This window comes from Poecilia latipinna, unplaced genomic scaffold (genome assembly GCF_001443285.1).
Source record: "Poecilia latipinna isolate Pla-1442-1.1 unplaced genomic scaffold, P_latipinna-1.0 Scaffold7, whole genome shotgun sequence".
In the NCBI taxonomy this organism is placed as follows: Eukaryota; Metazoa; Chordata; class Actinopteri; order Cyprinodontiformes; family Poeciliidae; genus Poecilia; species Poecilia latipinna.
The window spans coordinates 494470-515025 of record NW_015112623.1 but is presented as its reverse complement, the minus strand read 5'-3'; the positions used below and the strand labels follow the sequence as shown (position 1 = coordinate 515025).

Genomic DNA, 20556 nt, shown 5'->3' with positions numbered 1-20556 from the left:
TGGTAATTGAGAGGGCAAAGTTGCATTATGATGATATTGTCAATATGTTACTTGAAAATGATGTCAAAACAACAATATTTTAGTTCATCTCAAATTACTGGGACAATTTGTCGTTCAGGAAAAATATTTTATCATGATAAATGGAAACTTTGCTTAATTTTTTTTTTCACTGTGAAGTTTATACATATTTTCTTAAATGAAGACTGTTGGGTACAAAGAGTATTTTCTGTTATTGACCTACGCATGCTTTTTAAAAGAGGTTTTTAGCTTTAGCTATACATTAGCAATCTCACCAAATAGTCACAATCTTTGTGTTAAAGTCTCATCGTTAGCCCAGGTGAGGCTGTGAAGGAGTCCTTCTGAAACCACTCCATCCATCTAAAAGTAGAAAGTGTGATCCATTTTATTGGGTTCTTCTGCTCCAAGGAAAATTAAATGTCCACATTTTAATTTTAAAGCACTGAACAAGCCTTCATTGCTTTATATCAAAAAGAAGTTTTTCTGAAGAAGAGCAGTTCTATTCAGGAAGAGAACCTGAAGAATAGACTGGCGTTTGGGGTGAGCTCCGCTATCCGTACCCTGACCCGGTTAGCATTTTTTCCAGACTTCAGACATGGCTGCCCTGCCAAGCTCAAAAGGCCAAATAATTGGATCTGATTTAAATATCACACGCACCGATGGGTTATGATTGCCTTTTGTTTGTTTGTCTGAACACCCGAGCTACCTCCTTCATTCTGGCTTAAGCTCCTTACTGTGTATTTACTCAGGGAGACGTGGTGTGCTGCTTCAGCAGACTTATTTAACCCTTAAAGAGAAACGACTTCCCGTATTTGTTCCTTGTCAAACAGCAACAGGAACTGGGTTAAAGTAAAAACCCACCAAGGTTTCTTGTTTTAGACAAATAAAAGCACGGCATCTTTGCACAGCTAAAGATCGATGGTACTTTATGAAAGTGGTCTCTGTTCTTGATTTACCAAAGAATTTCTGTTTAGGCATCAGGAAGTTGTAAAAAGGTTGGATATTTCTCATAAAAGAAAAGCTGGCCCTTGTCTTGAAGCCGGCTGTGCGTCACGTGCTCGCCGTCTCTGAGGTTTGCACTTCCCATTTTCAGAGACTAATTTGCAGTCGGTGACTCTGCATGTTCATTTTTACCAAATGAAAATGCTTAGACAAGTTGGTAATGCTGTCTTTTTTTTTATCCATCCTCATCATCCTTTGTTACCATGTTTCCTTGTGTCCTAACCACACCTATTATTAGGTTTGATCATTTTGAGCACTCTGGGGTAAACACCCTGATGATTTCATCAAGCACTCCTAGCCAACCTCAGTCACATCCAGTTCACTGTACAGGGTTACAGTTCTAGAAATGAAAGGAGATATCAACCTGATGTCAGAAACTGACAAACATCGTTCATACATTTATTATTTGACTTAACAGCTTCATGACAGCAGGTCCTTCAGTGCTTTAATATCACAAAGTAAAATCAAGGATTTTCTTTTCATGATGGACTTACTGAAACTGTCAGCTTGTTGCTGTTAACCCCCTGAACAAACTCCGACACTGCAGTCTCAACAGAACAAGGAAGTATTTAAAAATAGTTTACACATTGGGTAATGCATGAGGAGTTTTTTTTTTTTTTTTAATCTTGTGCGGTTAACAGTGACTGCCATTAGTCGTATCATGCATGCTAAGTTTACATTGAACCAGTCATTCATGCAGATACAACGTTCTTACAATCCTAATTTAAAAACTTTTTTTTTTAAAATCACCTTGCTGCTGCAGTTCAGGTTATCTGGGATTTCTCTGTATTTTACTGGAGCTTTTTTTTATTATTCACACCATGAGAACACCATCTGTACTTTTGGTGACCAAAGATATTTCCAAATAGCTGATTTCATCTTTGCTACGGTTAGCAAATATAATTTGCTAATGTTTTCAGCCAGCTAAGCAGCAGTCCACAGCAACAGGTGGGGGAGGAAATGCAGTTTTAGTCACTGCTCTGTACAGACAGATTTCTAGGCACTCTGGAACTTTCTCTGCCATCTTATTTAAAACAGTGTAAACTAGGAATGAAGGATTTTATTTCTTTCAATTAGCATCAGTATCATCTTTGGCGTTATGGCAAAAGATGCGCAGCAAACAAGGTTTCCAGATTTAGCTAACTGTGTTGCCATTGACCACATAATTTTGCAATTTCACATTTCAAAAATAAATGTGCTCAACGGAAACATGGCAATTTTGAAAGAAAAACCTCACTTTTTTCACTAAAACGTTTTGCCGCTAGCTTGAGATGGCGTGGAAAAATCGCAGTAGAAAAACTTTTTTCACATCACGCGTCACATGATCAACAACTGGACGTTGCCACTGGCGCAAACCACGAAGAAGACAACTTGGAGGATCGTGGCCTGTTTTTAATGCCTTATTGTGTGAACAAGCTTTTCACATTTGAATTTAATTGCGGTTCTTATTTATTGGGATCACCATAATTACAAAATAGCTTTTTTTTTGACATTAGCAGAATATTGACAAAATTTTGCTCACATTTGTAGTGGGAATGAAGCTATTGCCATTTTAAAGCCCAACTCCAAAAAACCCCAACCCAAATCTCAAACTTTATTGAAACTCTTGTTAATTAACAAGAGTTTGGTCTCTAAGTATATTTAGTTTGTTTTTGCTTGCCCTTTTATTGCATTCTGACCAGAACCAAAACCCTCTGGGAATCCAAACTCTTGGATCACTGGTCTTGTTCTTCTTTGTGGCACCATGTCCTTTTGAACCATGAAGTTTATTTCTGGGATTTTTGTTTTATAATACTATAGGGACACTTGATTTACCAGCTACTATTAATCAACACTTTTTGGATTTATCGCTTTAAGAACAAAGTTTTGCGTCCTACTACCAATTCCATTTGGTCTGTCAGCTCTGAAATGTAGCTTGAATTCAGTGACGAAATGTGACTAACATTGACTAATAAAGTGTGCACCAAAAGAAGGAATAAGATTTTCCATTTTTTATGAATGAAGTCATTCATCTTTAATCTTTCAGATATTTACTACATTCATAACAAAATGCAGCAAAGAACATGTTTGTAGTATTTATAGACTAAACAAAATGAAAGTTGTTTTTTTATGAATGCCTTAAAATGTTTTATCAACCCTGCTGATTGCTGAAAAATTGACCAACTTTGCTCACTGTGGGTAAATTGCTAACTTGTTTGACTCATAGTTACTGGCTGTCAAGTGTAGTGAGTCAGGCATTAAAAGCCTGATGTGGGTAAAACGGATAATTTATCTAAAAATAGCCAAAGTTTTTCTCAGCCAGCTGTGAGTCAGTAGGCCGGGATCCTCCATCTTTTTAACACTAACCCTTACAGTTCAAAAACGTCATGCGGTCTTCTTGCAACCTGCTGTTGGTTCTCTTTCCTTCACTTCCCTCTGGAGATCCAGTGACCTGCGCTGACACCGCTCCTCCTCCCGCTGACCTGTGAGGTTTTCGTCGGTTCTTCTGTGGGACGCGGTTACGATTGCTGTGGGTTTGTGTTTGCAGATTGTGACGTCCGCCTGTCAGCAGGACTGTGGGAAAGCAAACTGAATCGTATCACATCACACCTACAGCGCTACTGTGGCTAGTGCTAATCTGACGGCCTCATCACTGAGGAGAGTTACTCTTCACAGCACAGAAAGCTGCCTTCTCTTTTACTGCTGATAGCTTTTTCAATGCCTTGGATTGTGAATCTGATATTTTTATTTGTAGTAACTTCTTTTATCGTCGTGTACATTATACCATTATTATCATTGCCACTACTGGAACCTATGGAGCCCCTAGAGGGACATTGAAGAACAAAAATTAAATACTATATTGTGTGCACCAGATGGTATCTGCTGTCCACGAGATACTGATTGGTATGGGATAAAGTCTATTTTTTTCCTTCAATGCTTCTTAATTTTCACTGTTGCAATCTTGTTTTTTATGTATTGTCTTTTTAGGAACTATTTTTCTATTAAACTTTATACCTGATGATGCTGTAGCACCTTAATTTCCCCTTTCCATTCTATTTTTGACTGTGTTTTAACTCTATCTCATTCTAGATGCTTTGGAAACAGTTGAGTGATTAAAAATGAGCTTCTCTATGTTTTTGTGCTCACACGCTTGTCTGTACATGACTTGAGCAGAAAAAAAAAAATAACACCGTCTGGTATGTTGTTGCCAAACTGCGGCAAGGTGACTGGGCTGTGTCTAAAGTGAAACACGGAAAGGTGTGCAGAGGAATGAGAGGGAAATACCAAACCGGTGAGACGTTCTGTTCAGCGGCCCACAGGTCAGGATTTAACCCCGACCCGGATTCTGAAGCTGCATAGACAGGAAGCGGTGGGCATTTACACAGCTGTTTGCACAAGAGGAGCCTAAAATTGAGCTTTTTCTTTTTTTTTTTTTTAGCTTCCTGTGTTTGGGAAGCTCTAACACCCATCCTTGAAGCTGCTCTAAGGAGAAGCGGGGACAAGTCGCATACACCTTCAGTCAATATTCAATAAATTAGAATATTATTGACATTTTATATATTCATAACACACAAATTCTATTCTTCAAAGGCTTTATTTTGGTTAATTATGATGATTTTCCTCTTGCTTGACAACATGACATTTAAAGTTAAAATATTAAATCAGATCAATTAAAAAAACAATTTTAAGAACAGAAATGTGGACTTTATGAAAAGTATGTTTTATATCTGCTTAAAGGTTATTTTTCAGAGAATATACTTTATTGATCCCCAAGGGGGAATTGCTTATATGCTGACCGATACTCCATCCAAAGTGTTCAATATTAGTAAATACAAATATAACCATAAGCCATATAAAATGTATATATAATATATACATAAGTGTGGTATTGTCAATGGTCTAAATATGTCTAAATGTAAAATAAATATCTAAAAAAACCAAGAAGAATGCACCCGGAAATGCATTCATCTGTAAGTAAATGAGTCTGGAAAGATTTTAATCTTTTTCATATTAAAAGAAAGATATCTAGTTTTCAAATTGTTTTGGGCTCAGTTGAATAAATTTATTCTCGGTTATAAGAACCGGATTTGGGTCCCTTTTGTTCAAAGCACTTGCAAATATTTAGCCAAGTTTAATAATTTGCATAAAAGCTGATTAGAGAGCAGCAAAGTCTCTGGATGCAGGTGGTTCTACTTATTCTAAAAGCTCGATTACGAAGGGATGAATACTTAATATTTTCCATTGTAAGAAAATTATGTCTGTAATAATTTTATCCTGATTATAAATAAAAAAGTCTCCATCTGTGTCAACCACCTCCAACCACCTGCAGGTCAAATTTATATCATTCTTGAACTGCAGTTGGGAGCCACAAATGACCCCTGGGCTCTGATATATAACACCCTGCTACAGTGTTCATGCCCCTTGACCTTTTGGATTTTTGAAGGAACTCAGTCCAGGATATTCCTGGAAGAAAGAAAACCCTATTGGAAGCCGCCAGAAGCTAAGATCAGAGTTTTATATTCCAGCAGGACAACAAACTTAACGACCAGCCTGACCTACAATTAGAGAGTTTAGATCAGAGCAGATTCATGTGTTAGAATGACCTAGTTAAAGGCCAAGGCTAAATCCAAATGTGGAACTGTGGGAAGACCACAAACTGATGTTCAGACATGCTCCATCCAATGTCGCTGAGCTTGAGACGTTTTGCAAAACAGTAATGAGTAAAGGTTTAAGTTCCTACAGTTTCCAGTCATCTCATATTTGTTCATTTTCTTTTGTTTTCTGTTGCTTAAAACCATTTTGCAAGGCAATGTGGCGGCTGTTCAGATGAATGTACAGCTGTCAACATTTTATGATGTGGTTTGAGTGACTTGGCTCAAATAGACTCGTGTTTCATGTTCCTCTTCTGGTTTTTAAAAAGCATCTTAGTAAGGTGCATCAGAACAGTATCAGAATCTCCTCTGTGTCTTTGGACTGAACAGAAATTGAATTAACATTTGGGTGTGTCCCTCCAGGTTTCAAAGTTCTGCTTTAATTCTGCAGCTATGGCAGGATAGAGATGTGTTTCTAGACTAAAGTTTTAAAGTCTTTCTTTCCTGTTACTTTACAGCAATATGGCGTCCACTGTGACTCTAGAAGATGCTCTGTCCAACGTGGACCTGCTGGAGGAGCTGCCGCTGCCGGACCAGCAGCCGTGCATTGAGCCACTCCCTGCCTCCGTCATGTACCAGGTCAGCGCTGGGATGGCTCGTTTCTACCGCTGTGCTTGTTCTCTTTAGGGCGAGATGGTGCCAAAATAAAATCTGATATATATATATATATATATATATATATATATATATATATATATATATATATATATATTTTTTCATACCAGGTTCAATTCTAATATTTTTTTCTTCCTTTCTTTTCCAAAAAAAAAAAGAAATTACAAATGAAAGAAAATATTTTTCAAAAAGTGATTTTTATTTCAATCGTCCCTTCTGTTAGTTGTATGACGGAGTATCAGGGCCAGACTACAGGACTTTTTTTTTTTGTTTAATTACAGGAATGTTGTTACACTATTAGCAGAATAAAGACGCAGTTTTACCAGAAGAATGTCTTGAAATTACGAGAAAAAAGTTGCTTTAATGAGAAAAAAGCTTGGATAATTATTTTTTGTTGCAGTTTTCATACTATTACTACTTAATTATCCTAATATTAAGACTTTAATCTCAAGTTCTTTTGACTTTATTGCCATTTGACTTTATTCTCGTATTACTACAACTGCATTCTTGTAACATTATGCAGGGTTTCCCCCAGTGTAAGCCTGGCGGGCCACCAGGCTTTAATTGTGCCCCCACCAGGCTAAGCATTACTTATTTATTAAAATGTTTGCTGTGCTGACATCACTTTGGAGAGCAATGGTGAAAAATTAATAAAATTAAATCTTCAAAAAAGAAAGATTCAACTAATCGATAAAATTTATTTCTGCTCTTTTACTTTTTTTTTTAATGGCAACCTGATCTCTCTTTGTTAAAACGTTCATAATAATTCTCCATATCTGTTGCTCCATCTTCACTGTTGTTTCATTTTCCCAACAGCCCAACTTCAACACCAACTTCGAGGACCGAAATGCTTTTGTCACCGGCATCGCCAGATACATCGAGCAGGCCACCGTCCACTCCAACATGGTACGTCTCTGCTCTGCGTCTGTTCTCTAGCTGGGGGAAACAAAAACGCACACAAACTCACCAGAACGAGGTCAGAGGCCTTTTGAAGCTGGGTTGTGGGACTTGGCCGTCCCTGCAGCACATTTGGTGCTGTGGAGCAGACGGTCACGGGATCCAAACCCTGGATCGAGCGGCCCAGGGACAAACGGCGGCTCTGAAGCCGCTCTTGTCGGGAATAGCAGGTCTTTGTCTCTAATTAGTGAGAGATAATTGCTCGGGGTGGGGATCAAACCGGACTTTGTTTGGAGGAAGGGCGGGTTCCCACTCTTGCCCTTGGGGAATAAACTCGCCGCAGAAGCAACCATGCATGCATCATGTGAGGTTTTGTTTTAGTTGAGGCTGTGTGAAGTGACTGAATATTTTTGTTTGGGTCAGAATGACATGTTGGAGGAGGGGCAGGAGTACGCCGTCATGCTGTACACCTGGAGGAGCTGCTCCCGCGCCATACCACAGGTAAACTGGACTTTTCTAACTAGGGACGCACCGATTCACTTTTTTCACTTCCGATACCGATCTGATTCAGAAAAACGGCGCTGAATTTACTTGAAACATTTCTTTTCATTAACACACATAAATGTACTGAATTACAAATTTATTTAATAACTCTGCACCAGCACAGCCCACATAAATACACTAATAACTTCACAAGCCTGGTTAAATATGTGAAAACAAACCTATTGTCAACAACAGGTTGACAATGGTAGTCGACCAAGGTAGGTTGACTACCATAGTCAAACGTAAAAGTAAATTGCAACAAACCTTCTTTCTTCTTTCAGAAAGTGAAATTAGAAATATAATGTAAAATAAATAATAAAGCATGATGTCGCTCAGAGCGTAGAATTAGACTGAATAGATCTGCCCTTATGGATTGGGCACATCGTCACCGATGCACAAACTATAATTTTTGTCAATATTGGTAACGATATTGGTATCAGATTGGTGCATCTCTAGTTCTAACAATGATTCTTTAACCTTCGCCTTTCTTTTCCCAGGTGAAATGTAACGAGCAGCCAAACAGAGTGGAGATCTATGAGAAGACTGTGGAGGTCCTCGAGCCAGAAGTCACCAAGCTGATGAACTTCATGTACTTCCAGGTACCGTCCTACACACTACTAGGACGGTACAGATTTTTAGCTGATCCTCTACTATTTTCAGCTTATTGGAGCCTCTCTTTTCTCATCCAGCGCTCTGCCATCGACCGTTTCTGCGGGGAGGTTCGCCGTCTGTGCCACACAGAGCGCAGGAAGGACTTTGTCTCGGAGGCGTACCTGCTGACCCTGGGGAAGTTCATCAATATGTTCGCTGTGCTGGACGAGCTGAAGAACATGAAGTGCAGCGTCAAGAACGACCACTCTGCATACAAACGGTATTCAGAAGCTCTACAGGCTGCAGTGCAGCTGCTGTCCGGTGCCAACACTAGATGGCAGGATGTTTGCTCAGAATGTCCAGATTTAAGCCGAGGGAAGACGCTGGCTGGTACCGATCTGGAAGAGGATGAAGGACAGTTCAATGTGATTTAAAAGAAAAACAATGAAATATTTAATACATTAACTTAACATTTTTATTTTTTTGGTGTACATAATGAACAAAACATGTTTTATTCAGCTAGAACTTCCTGTAGTTTTCATCTGTTCCGAGTTGGTTACAAGCAGTTGTAGTTTTCTGTGCAGGAAGTGAAGGAACGACTCCTAAAGTCACACAGTCGCCTCTGATTCAGATTGTGACCCTTCCAGATTGTTTAGCGGTTGTTAAAAACACTAAACTGCATTTTTTTAATTTTTGCTTTTGCAGATTGTTTTTATTTTAAATGCTGCTTAAAACCAAAAATGGTGTAAAAGGGATCTTTCTCTCTGTCTAGAGCTGCTCAGTTTCTCAGGAAGATGTCCGAACCCGCCTCCATTCAGGAGTCTCAGAATCTGTCCATGTTCCTGGCAAACCACAACAAAATCACTCAGGTTTGTCTTATTGTTCTGCACCAAATACTTATTAAAGTGGCCATTTAGGACACATAGTCATGATTTTTCTTGTCGTTTTTGGAAAAATAAATGCACAAATAAAATTTTAAGAAGTTTAAATGATGTTGCAGAGCAGAACATTCAAATAAAGAGAAAAAAAATCTTTATTTGTATTGGGCTTTATTACCATTAATACAATATGTTTCTTTAAAAATACTACATGTAATGACCAGCAGTCGAGTTGATATTCATTTTCGTGTAATACATATTTAAAAAATATTCATTGCTGGTGGTCTGTCTGCCCATCAGTCGCTGCAGCAGCAGCTGGAAGTGATCAACGGCTACGAAGAGCTGCTGGCCGACATCGTCAACCTGTGTGTGGAGTACTACGAGAATAAGTTGTATCTCACACCCAGTGAGAAACACATGCTGCTCAAGGTGAATGGAACCGAAATGATATAAATTAGAGCTGCAGGATATTGTGGAAAACATTTGGAAAATATTGTGAATATTGTTCAAACTTTATGATTTGCATTAAATAAACAGATAATTGAAAAGATGTCATCTTCCTTCTTTGAGTTTAGAGCAAATCTAGACCACAAATAGTGAGTAATCTCTGCAGCTACTGGGGAAAAATAAAAATCTTTGTTTTAACTTCTTAAACATTTCAGTGCTACATTAAATAAGCTTTACCTTGTTTACTACAGGCATAAGGAGCCCAAATGCTCCGTACTTAAATGTTTAGCTTTATTGCAGTTCTTTATGATATCCATTTTGCATCTACTGATAATGCAGCAACAATGTATTGGCGATATATTTTCAATCTTTAATACAAATGCAGAAGTGGATCATTGTTGACAGATGTAGACATCCTCTTTGTAACTCTTTTCACCTGTGCAGGTTATGGGTTTTGGTTTGTACCTCATGGATGGAAACAGCAGCAACATCTACAAGCTAGACGCCAAGAAGAGGATCAACCTCACCAAGATCGACAAGTTTTTCAAGGTAGAGAGAGACACGCGAGCATTTTAATAAAATATTCTACACTTCATCTTACTTTGATTTGCACTCTGATACTGTTTGGTTTTTATATCAAAGCATAAAACGTGTGATCATACTTATTAATTAATAGTTATTGAATTATGGTCGGCCAAACAGAGTTGGCATACATCTGGCTCAAAGCTCGTTGTAGCAATGTCTGTTCAGTTGGACGCTACAGTCTGAATGGATCAGCGCATTTCTCCCAACATGATTCTGACGCATTATAACAAGATTAGTTTGATTTTCTTTCCTACTGGCCAAACTGTAACATCTGTGCAAAGTTCTTGAGCTAGCCTTAAAGCAGTAGTTGATGGTCAGATAAAATGGTGGGCACTACTAGCTAAAATGTTACTTTCACTAATGCTGGAGCTCTATGGTATTTAATGGAATCCACTTCAAAATAAGAGCATGAACATGAATGTTTAGTAATTTTAAGCATTCATGAATTCTTAACATGAATGCTTAAAATTACTTAAGTATTTTAAGCAATTTTAAAATGCTTGAGACTTCTTAACGGTCAATAAGCAAAGCTTCAACACAGATAACATGCTTCATTCAACTAAAACTTTACAAAACAGCCATGCTTGGTTTAGTTAACACATTAGAGGAAGTGTCAGATATAAATGGTTCTACTATAGTAAATGACCACAAAAGGGCAGGGATGCAGATTAGCTAAATATTCATTTGTCATTACAGAATGTATTCAGTCTGCTCTTTAACATCTGTTGAATGTTGCTGCTAATTTGTTGGGATGAAATTAGAGTATAATAGAACTTATATCACATGTAGCACATCTTAAGTTGCAGGTTCTCACTTCACAAGGAAACATCATGTCAACAAAATAACAATTTTATGGTCTAATTTAGACCAAGTTTTAAGTTTCTGTTGAAAATCCATCTGGGATTGTAAATGCAGCATTTACAGGAGACATCTTTGTGTTTTTGGGATTAACAGCAACTGCAGGTGGTGCCGCTGTTTGGCGACATGCAGATCGAATTGTCCCGGTACATCAAGACCAGCGCTCACTTTGAAGAGAACAAATCCAAGTGAGACTAAATCTGCATCAGAAACATGGAAACAATACAGTGCAGATTACAATTTGTTGTACATATTTCCATGTGCATTTTTGTTGTTTTTCTCCACCCTCCAGATGGACCTGCACCTCTATATCCAGCAGCCCTCAGTACAACATATGTGAGCAGATGATTCAGATCAGGGAGGATCACATGCGCTTCATCTCTGAGCTCGCTCGCTATAGCAACAGCGAGGTTCGTATGGGAGACGCAGACCTGATGGTCATCTGCTCAAGTGATGAATCACACCTTTGTGCTTGACACTGTGAGCCCAGTTAAAAACAGAAGTGAACCCTACATCCACAGCCAGGCTGTTTTCGGTTGCACTATGATGTAAAAGTCGATCGTTTTGGTTACATGCGTCAAACTCGAGGCCCTGGGGCCAAATTCAGCCCACCGTAGCTTCTTATGTGGCCCTCTAGACTCCAGAGAGACGCATAAGGAGAACCTTCAAGGTAACAGCTGTTTTACTTAAATGTTATATCAGTCGAATCAAAACAGTTTTTATCTATATACTGCCACATTACGTCAATCAGACCCTCCAGCTTTTTTTGTGATTCACACAAAATCAACACATCTCTGCATTTTGCTGTGCTAATGCATAATTGTAAGGTTACTGCAAATTTTCCTCAAAATAGATTAAAAAACAATTGGTTAATCAATCAATCAAGTTTACTTGTATAGCACATTTCAGTAAAAGGCAGTTCAAAGTGCATAAAAACACTGAGATAGAAAGTCATAAAAACATCACCAATTGAGAAATGAATAACAAACATTACATTTTGATTAGCACCAAATCATCAATACACACCAAATATGTTGGTCAATGTTCCATTTATTACGGTTAAAAAGCAACTCTAAGCAGGTGAGCTTTTAATCTTGATTTAAAGGAGGTCAGTGTTTTGGCTGTTTTGCAGTTTTCTGGACATTTGTTCCAGATTTGTGGTGCATAGAAGCTGAATCCTGCTAAAGTTATGCAAACTCCCCACCTGAAGGTGCCAGTATTTCTTATTTCTACTCCACTGCTGCCTCAGCTTTACTTGGTCTCAAGTTACAGCCCACGAACAATACGATGAGTAGCAAAAAGTCACATCTATCGTCACATAAGTGCAACATTTTTTGCAAATGTTTCTAAAGTAGTTCCAGAAAATATGCCATTTTAATTGCAAAAATAAAAAAAATCCCCAAAAACAATCATGAATTCCCAGTGGGACTGATAAGTGTGAAAAGATGTTCAATATTATTTAGTTTCTGGAAGAACTCATCACATGCAGAGAGTTTTTTGACTGTCTGCATGTGATGAGTGCCTCAGACACTCATCACATGCAGAATGTGTTTTATCAGCACATTCTTCAGCAGTCAGCCCATTAAGAATATTCATGACCTTGAAAAGGCCCAAAATGAATTTGTCAGCCCTGATACAGGTGGAAAATTTAAGTCTTCCTAGAAATTTTAATTTCCTGAAGGCTCATGAGTTAGTGTGATTCACATAATTTATGAGGAAAGTCATGATGTGGTGTGAGTCGATTTTTTATTTATTTTGATTTTTTTGCGTGATCGCAGGTTGTGACCGGATCCGGGCGTCAGGAATCCCAGAAGACGGATGCAGAGTACAGGAAGCTGTTTGACCTGGCCCTGCAGGGCATACAGCTGCTCTCCCAGTGGAGTGCTCACGTTATGGAAGTGGTACGAGAGAACAGGCCATCTTCTCAACACGTGATCAGTTCTTCACAACACAACTGATGCAGTTTGCCCCTTTCGACCATTCAAAGAAAGTCTCCGTCTCTCTCTCCCACAGTACTCATGGAAACTGGTTCACCCGACGGACAAATACTCCAACAAGGAGTGTCCCGACAACGCTGAGGAGTACGAGAGGGCCACCCGCTACAACTACACCAGCGAGGAGAAGTTTGCCCTCGTAGAGGTCTGTTGCATCATCACTCTGAAAACATGATGTCAGACGACTGGCAGCCTGGTGGCTCATCACATGTTGCGCTGTTGGCAGGTGATGGCTATGATAAAGGGGCTGCAGGTGCTGATGGGACGCATGGAGAGCGTGTTTAACCACGCCATCCGTCACACCATCTACTCAGCTCTGCAGGACTTTGCTCAGATTACCCTGAGAGACCCGCTGAGGCAGGCCATCAAGAAGAAGAAGAACGTCATCCAGAGGTCGGACCCAAATGACGCCCGGTTTCACATTGTGCTTAAAGTCTGGTGATCAGAGGTGCAAAAAAAAAACAAATAGATTCTACAGAGAATTGCCATTCCTAGTCCTGGGAATTCTGGATCGATTCAAAATGCTCAAAAGTCGTTCAGCGTTGAAGTTGTACGTCTTTGCTGCATATCGCATACTGGCCACCATATAAATTTTGAATAATTCTTTTTTCTTTTTTTTTTATTCATGAAAATGCCTGGTGGCTAAGCAAACCCGATACTGGTAACACAAGAACTTTATGCACAAACCTATTTTTGTGTTTAAAGATAAACTGATTGTATTTTTTTACACTGGAATTTATGTTAAATATCCAAAATAAAAATGCTAAATGAACCAAAAATAAAACCCTCATTCAACCAAAACCAAAAATAAGTTGGATTATGAAGTCTCTGTAAACAAAATTGGCCATCAAAAAAATATCAATCATCAGAAAGGAAATAATTGAACCCATTTAAATTCATCGTTAACTTTCTTATTGCAGCAGGATTATTGCTGTCAGTTTATTTTTTTTCTTATGCACAGGCTAATTAAAGTTTCTGACCCGTTGCTGCAGCGTCCTTCAGGCCATCCGTAAAACGGTGTGTGACTGGGAGACGGGCCGGGAGCCGCACAACGACCCCGCCCTGCGAGGGGAGAAGGACCCAAAGGGGGGCTTCGACATTAAAGTCCCGCGGCGAGCCGTGGGGCCCTCCAGCACTCAGGTGTGTCTCCATTTCAACCTTTCTAGTCGTGGAGCTGGTAGAGTTTGACTAAAATAAACTTTAAACAGATGAATCTGTGTCATTTACTCTAAATTGAAATGGTGCTTTTTTAGTGTTGGGCAGACATGATCCCTTATTATCATCCCAGCTATAATCCTTTCCCACACCTTGAAGGTGTCAACAGATCAGGCTCCGACAGTTCACATTAATCAGGCTTATGAAGCTCATGGAGCCGGTGTGGCAGCCGATTAGAGCGCAGGTCTGCACTGTTGTATCAAAACTGACTCTGGGCAAGACGGATGAGCCAAACTCTTTATGTCTTAACAGCATGTTGTGTTTACTGTTTACTGTTGTTGTGTTTTTTGTTTTTTTGGTGTTCAGTTGACTTCTATTGGAGCTTTTCTTTGTCCTGCATGAACCTTAGGACTTTAGAAATGGCTGTCGATTAAAATATGATCTGTGTTCAGGAGTCAGGAGTTTTGTTGCTGAGCAACATTTCGGGCAAATAGTTTCGTCCATTATGTTGCGTAAACCCCGCAGATTTATCAGCTTAGAGCTTTGCTCTTAGAACCAATCTGCTGTCCAGATTGCTTCCAAGAACAGATTTCAACACCTGCGTTTTCAGTGCTTCTTAGATAAAGAGATAAAAATGTTAGAGGATGACCCAGAACAGAAGAGATGCAGTGAACTTCCAAACAAGCCAATTTCCTAAAAATCATTGTTGTTGGTGCCACCAGGCTGCTGACCTCACTTTCCTTTTCTCTGTTTGTTCATAAACGCCGCAGCTCTACATGGTGAGGACGATGCTGGAGTCTCTCATTGCAGACAAAAGCGGCTCGAAGAAGACCCTGCGCAGCAGCCTGGAGGGCCCCACCATCCTGGACATTGAAAAATTTCACAAGGAGTCCTTCTTTTACACACATCTGCTGAACTTCAGTGGTAAGGAGTTTGATTCTGTAATGGCAGAAATTTGGATGAAAAAAGAGCCCAGATTTAAAACCCTTCTCTGTGTCTCCATGCAGAGACTCTGCAGCAGTGCTGCGACCTCTCCCAGCTCTGGTTCAGGGAGTTCTTCCTGGAGCTCACCATGGGCCGCCGGATCCAGTTCCCCATTGAGATGTCCATGCCGTGGATCCTCACCGACCACATCCTGGACACCAAGGAGGCTTCCATGATGGAGTAAGTCTTTCTGTCATGAAACATCTTCTGGAAGCTCTTCTTCTTCCAGCCCAGTCGGCGTGTATCATTTATCGTGATAAATTCTTTTTCACAAGAATTTTGATTAAATTGCAAATTACAATTAACGATATTTAAAAATGCCCAAAACTGTCCGTATTGTTTGGACTGGGAATTTTACTGCTTTCTTCACTGTTTCTTCAATGAGAGTAAAAATAAATTTGAAAATATGATTAAATGCAAATACTGCGCGCAGATAGGTGACACAAATCACACTCATTTTTTATGCGACTGGTTTAAATTTGGTCATGTTTTTCCAGAATATTATTTGTGCTTGAGGGACTATAAATGTGACTCTGTCATACAGTTTTTTAAAAAGAAGTAATAAATATTTTAATCGTCTCTTCTATCGTTATCATAATAATACCACAACATATTGTGAACATCGCCCACCCTATCTGACAAACTGACACTTTTTCTGATTGGTTTTATCTACATGATACAATGACCCACCAGCAAAATAAAGTCTGTTTTCTGTCTTCAACACCTTCTTCCACATGTTTGCTGTGTCACAGAGGTAAAAACTATTCACTAATAGGGCGACATAAAACTAAAACAAGTGGCTGCTCTAGATGTTACTTGGGCTTAACAAAAAGTTTGGGGAGTCATAGCAGTGGAAGACTCTGAAATCCATTTATTGTGTTTATGCCACGTTTAAGCTCTTTATGTTGATCTGATACAATCTCAATTTAACGCATTGACGATTTTGGTTGCAACGTGACTGAACGTGGAAGAGCTCAGGGGCGTGAATACTTTGCCTGTGCACCGCATGCTCACCTTTCTGACCAGATTCTCCAGAGTTGCTCTGCAAAGCTGGATGTTGTTTCTTCATGTTTTCAGGCCTGTTTTCATGTTGGCCACTGGATTACTGCGGTACGCTACAGATTTACATAAGCCATTAAGCACCTTCTCTGGCACCGGCCAGAACTCTGTAATTCTTCAAACCGACACCAAAATAAATCAACTTTATTCATTTGCTTGTGTCATGATGACATCATCATCATCATCTTTTTTTTTTTTTTTTTTTAAGCATTCACCTTGCAGGAGTAGTGTGGCAGAAGAATTAGGACTTGATGATGTGCAAATGTTTCTGTGTTGCATTCTGGAACTATTTCAGGCACATTTGAAGCAAATTTTTATGAGTAACATAAAGTCTTCCTCAAATGTGTGCAGGTACGTGTTGTATCCCCTGGACTTGTACAACGACAGCGCACACTACGCTCTGACCAAATTCAAGAAGCAGTTCCTCTATGATGAGATAGAGGCCGAGGTAATACACTGTAAATGTGTCCTGGATGATGTGATGGTCCTTTAGAGAAGCTTAATCTTTTATATTCGGTGTGGCAGAGCTTCATGACGAAATACGCTCCCCCCCTCCCCCCTTTTAATACTGCATATTGTTTGCAGTCATGTTGTGCACCATAAATCCACGCTTCAGCTCTCTTCAATAATCTCTGTTGCATATCTCTGCTATATATGTAGAGCCATTGCATAACAGTTTATAAATGGTGAAGGTTTTTCCTCTTTTTTTTCTTGAATCAAATCGAAAAATCGCAAGGGACAAATTGCTGCCTTCCATAGTTGTTTAATCGTTTGTTTACAAGGCATTCTAACTCTTTATTTTGCTTTTTCAGGTCAACTTGTGCTTTGATCAGTTTGTCTACAAGCTGGCTGATCAGATATTTGCCTATTACAAGATCCTAGCTGGAAGGTGAGTGCTCCTGTTTCCACTGTTTGTCTTTTCCAAATAAAACCACCATGTGTGAAACAGACCCTCAGCATGATACTGCCACCATCAAATTGGTCTTCTGAGAAATTTATTTTCATCTGAAAGATCTGATGGTTGAAGTTTGGACAACAGTCAGATGACAAGTTCAATATCTGAGAACTGTCTTCTACAATGTCAAACAAAAACCAGATATCAAGTTTTATTTCATTGTTTATTAAAGGTTTTTATATGCATGATGCACAGAAGAAGCAAGATGGAGTTCTCCTTCAATTGGTTCAATTTTCTTTTAACTTTTTAAAAAGTTTCTTTAAACTTATGCAACACAAAGGTGCTTCAGTGTTTTTGTCTTCCACAATCCAGATGTTCGTATTTCATTTGTCGAGATAATAGATGAAGAACTTAGCCTTAAATTGATAGAAATAAGAAAAAATCTGGTAAAGTTCCGAAATATTTCAATACATCAGATTGAAATCTTTTTAAGCGGTCCTTCATCCGAGTCTTTTCACTCTCTGTTTGAATCCCTCAGTCTTCTCCTCGATAAACGCTTGAGAGCCGACTGCAAGAACCAGGGCGCCAACATTCCCTGGCCCACTTCCAACCGATACGAGACCCTGCTGAAGCAGCGCCACGTCCAGGTGTGTCCCCTACCTGCTTCTCCCTTCCCTCCTCTCCCCTTCAGCACCGTCCTTCCCTTTACTAACAGAGCCTCTGCCTCAGCTCCTGGGCCGCTCCATCGACCTGAACCGACTCATCACCCAGCGGGTCTCGGCGGCGCTCCACAAATCTCTGGAGCTCGCAATCAACCGCTTCGAGAGCGAGGACCTCACCTCCATAATGGCAAGTCGACTCTTCGATTTTTTTTTTTTTTTTTTTTTTTTTTTTTTATTAGAAAAAAAAACATCTTCTTTTGCCGCCCTTTTCTGCATTCGCCAACTGTTTTCACTTCCTGTTTCCAGGAGCTCGAAGGTCTTCTGGAGGTCAATCGCATGACGCACAAGCTGCTCAGTAAGTTCTTGACCCTGGACAGCTTCGACGCCATGTTCCGCGAGGCCAACCACAACGTGTCGGCCCCATACGGCAGGATAACGCTGCACGTCTTCTGGGAGCTCAACTACGACTTTCTGCCCAACTATTGCTACAACGGTTCCACCAACAGGTGGGTCGCCTGCAGTAGAGAGGCCGCCGCGTTTAGTTCTGCTGTGGTTAAATTCTCAGGGATTATATGCAAATTATTTTTTTATTTGCTTAGAAATGATGTTTCACGGAATAGCCAGCAATACATAAAAACAGTAAAAAGACAGAAAATGAGGTCTCCATGTTGTAGTTTTACTGCAGTGAGAATGCATTTACACAAAACGAAATGAGAACCGGATGCATTGAAGAGTCCGCTTTAGCAGTAAATTCCCTGTTTTGTGTTTATTTTCAGTTAAAAACAACAGACGGATCAGTGAAAGGTCAGAAGGATCAGCTTGGTTTTAAACAAATAAATGCAAATGGCCAGCTCAGCAGAAGCAGAGCACCATGCCAGCTGAGCTGAGTTTGCAGCTGCCACAATTGTTCTGCTCATATTTCTCAGATTGACTCAAATAAATAAATGACGCCTGTTTGTATCTTTTTTATATTGTCCTAAATTTTGATTTCCACTTTCTTCCTATTGAGTTTCAGTTTTATCTGGCTTTATTTTAGTTGCACTTAAAGATTTGTGGTCCATCAACAAAAACAGAACAAATCCAGTTTTAAGGACTGAATAAAAGGTGTTGATTTTAAAGGAAAAAAAAAAAACTTTAATCAACATTAACGTAGTTGGTACATAATACTCATTTACCTTGCAATAAATTTAAATAAACCGCATTACATAACAAAACAATCTACCACTGATGACTGAGACTGCTGCTGCTGAATCAGCAGTCGGATAAATATGTTTTAAATTTTGCTTCATGACCCAGTTTTTTTTTTTTAAATGTTTTTACTTTAAGCTTTACATTTTGAACTCTTACTACAACTCTGGCGTGTTCACTGATTAGAAAGGAATCATATTTTTAAATGTCCCTCCAGTCAGCCACTGGTCAGGGCAAATCAAGGTGAAACCCGGCCAGCTCACATTTCCAGACTCATCAGCATCGTGTGTTTTCAGCCACATGGTGCCACTTTATAGCACAATCAAGTTACTATGTTACCTGCAGTTGTTATGAAAATGCTGCAATTAACACATTGAAATTTGGTCCTCTGTCTCTTTAAGAAACTATCCTCTGGAAGTCATCAGAGCATCTTTCCTCTATTAATCCTTTAACAACGTTTCACTGAGCAGCAGCTCCTATAATGAGCTCAGCAGATGCCCAGTTCCATCGGGTGTTTGCTAATTGCTGCTGGCTAGTCTGGAGGAGCTGGTATGTTTTTGATGAGGGAATAACACTACAACATGATTTAAAGCTCAAGCAAGTACATTTTCCATTATGCTGGCCCTTTAATGACCATCATCTGGTTTTATTAGCTTGGTTTACATTTACTGAAATTGCGTCTCTTCATTGTACTTCTTCAGGTGCTGCATTAATGGACACGGTATTTTCTCTGCAGTTACATAAAATTTGTGCTCCTGAAAGCGCTGAAAGTTTCAACAACAGCTTGTGTGTAAAGAGATGGGATTGTGGCTGATAGGTTGTAAAGTTGCTCCTGATGGCTGTGTGTGTGTTCATTCTTTACTTTTCATCTCTGTGTAATGTACCCAGCTGTTTATGTTGCACTGTGACGCGTGTTTGAATTATCTCCTTCTGTGTGTCCAGGTTTGTGCGCACCATCCTGCCCTTCTCTCAAGAGTTCCAGAGGGATAAGCCCCCCAACGCTCAGCCCCATTATCTGTACGGGTCAAAGGTCAGTGCATTCCTCTGTTATCACCGCTCCCAGAGAACGACTCGCTTTATTTCTTTGGATTCCATAAGCAACAGATTTTTATTGTCGTGACCTGACCAGCTGTGCATAAGCGCATGTTAAAGCTAAATGTTTACTGCATGATAATAAATCTAGGGCTGGGCCAGATGGCTTAAAAATTCAACCTCAGAAATGTTTCATACCACATCTGATTTCTGATTTTAATATTTTTTTTGCGTTTTGCTTTCTTTTCTAAAAAATTAATTGCAAATGATGGAAAATATTGTCAGTAAGTGGCTTTAACTTCAGTCATTTTTTCTGTGAGTATTAAGGTCAGGCTGCAAGAATTTCTGTTTAATTACAAGAATATAGTTATAACATTAGCAGAATAAAGACACAATTTTACCTGAAAAATGTCTTAAAATGATAAAAAAAAAAAAACTTTTTTAATGCAAAAAAAAAAAAAAAAAAAAAAAAAACTTGGAAATATTTTTTTTTTTTTTGTGGGGGTTTTCCCAAATTTAAAA

The 20556-nt window shown here is 39.3% G+C and overlaps 1 protein-coding gene across 1 annotated transcript in view; it reads left to right on the top strand.

Annotated features, from left to right (window-relative positions):
* Positions 1 to 20556, top strand: part of cyfip1 (cytoplasmic FMR1 interacting protein 1) — a 36310-nt gene that overhangs the window by 5113 nt on the left and 10641 nt on the right. Inside the window, exons 2-23 of the mRNA XM_015021600.1 lie at positions 6110 to 6230; positions 7083 to 7172; positions 7587 to 7664; positions 8204 to 8305; positions 8396 to 8577; positions 9070 to 9166; positions 9476 to 9604; positions 10067 to 10171; positions 11162 to 11253; positions 11358 to 11475; positions 12844 to 12966; positions 13079 to 13204; positions 13286 to 13452; positions 14052 to 14199; positions 14985 to 15138; positions 15222 to 15378; positions 16609 to 16705; positions 17070 to 17146; positions 17691 to 17799; positions 17882 to 18001; positions 18121 to 18320; positions 19945 to 20032. Of these exons, the coding sequence (XP_014877086.1) occupies positions 6114 to 6230; positions 7083 to 7172; positions 7587 to 7664; positions 8204 to 8305; positions 8396 to 8577; positions 9070 to 9166; positions 9476 to 9604; positions 10067 to 10171; positions 11162 to 11253; positions 11358 to 11475; positions 12844 to 12966; positions 13079 to 13204; positions 13286 to 13452; positions 14052 to 14199; positions 14985 to 15138; positions 15222 to 15378; positions 16609 to 16705; positions 17070 to 17146; positions 17691 to 17799; positions 17882 to 18001; positions 18121 to 18320; positions 19945 to 20032 (2676 nt within the window). The 5' untranslated portion in view covers positions 6110 to 6113. The remainder of the gene's footprint in view (positions 1 to 6109; positions 6231 to 7082; positions 7173 to 7586; positions 7665 to 8203; positions 8306 to 8395; positions 8578 to 9069; positions 9167 to 9475; positions 9605 to 10066; positions 10172 to 11161; positions 11254 to 11357; positions 11476 to 12843; positions 12967 to 13078; positions 13205 to 13285; positions 13453 to 14051; positions 14200 to 14984; positions 15139 to 15221; positions 15379 to 16608; positions 16706 to 17069; positions 17147 to 17690; positions 17800 to 17881; positions 18002 to 18120; positions 18321 to 19944; positions 20033 to 20556) is intronic.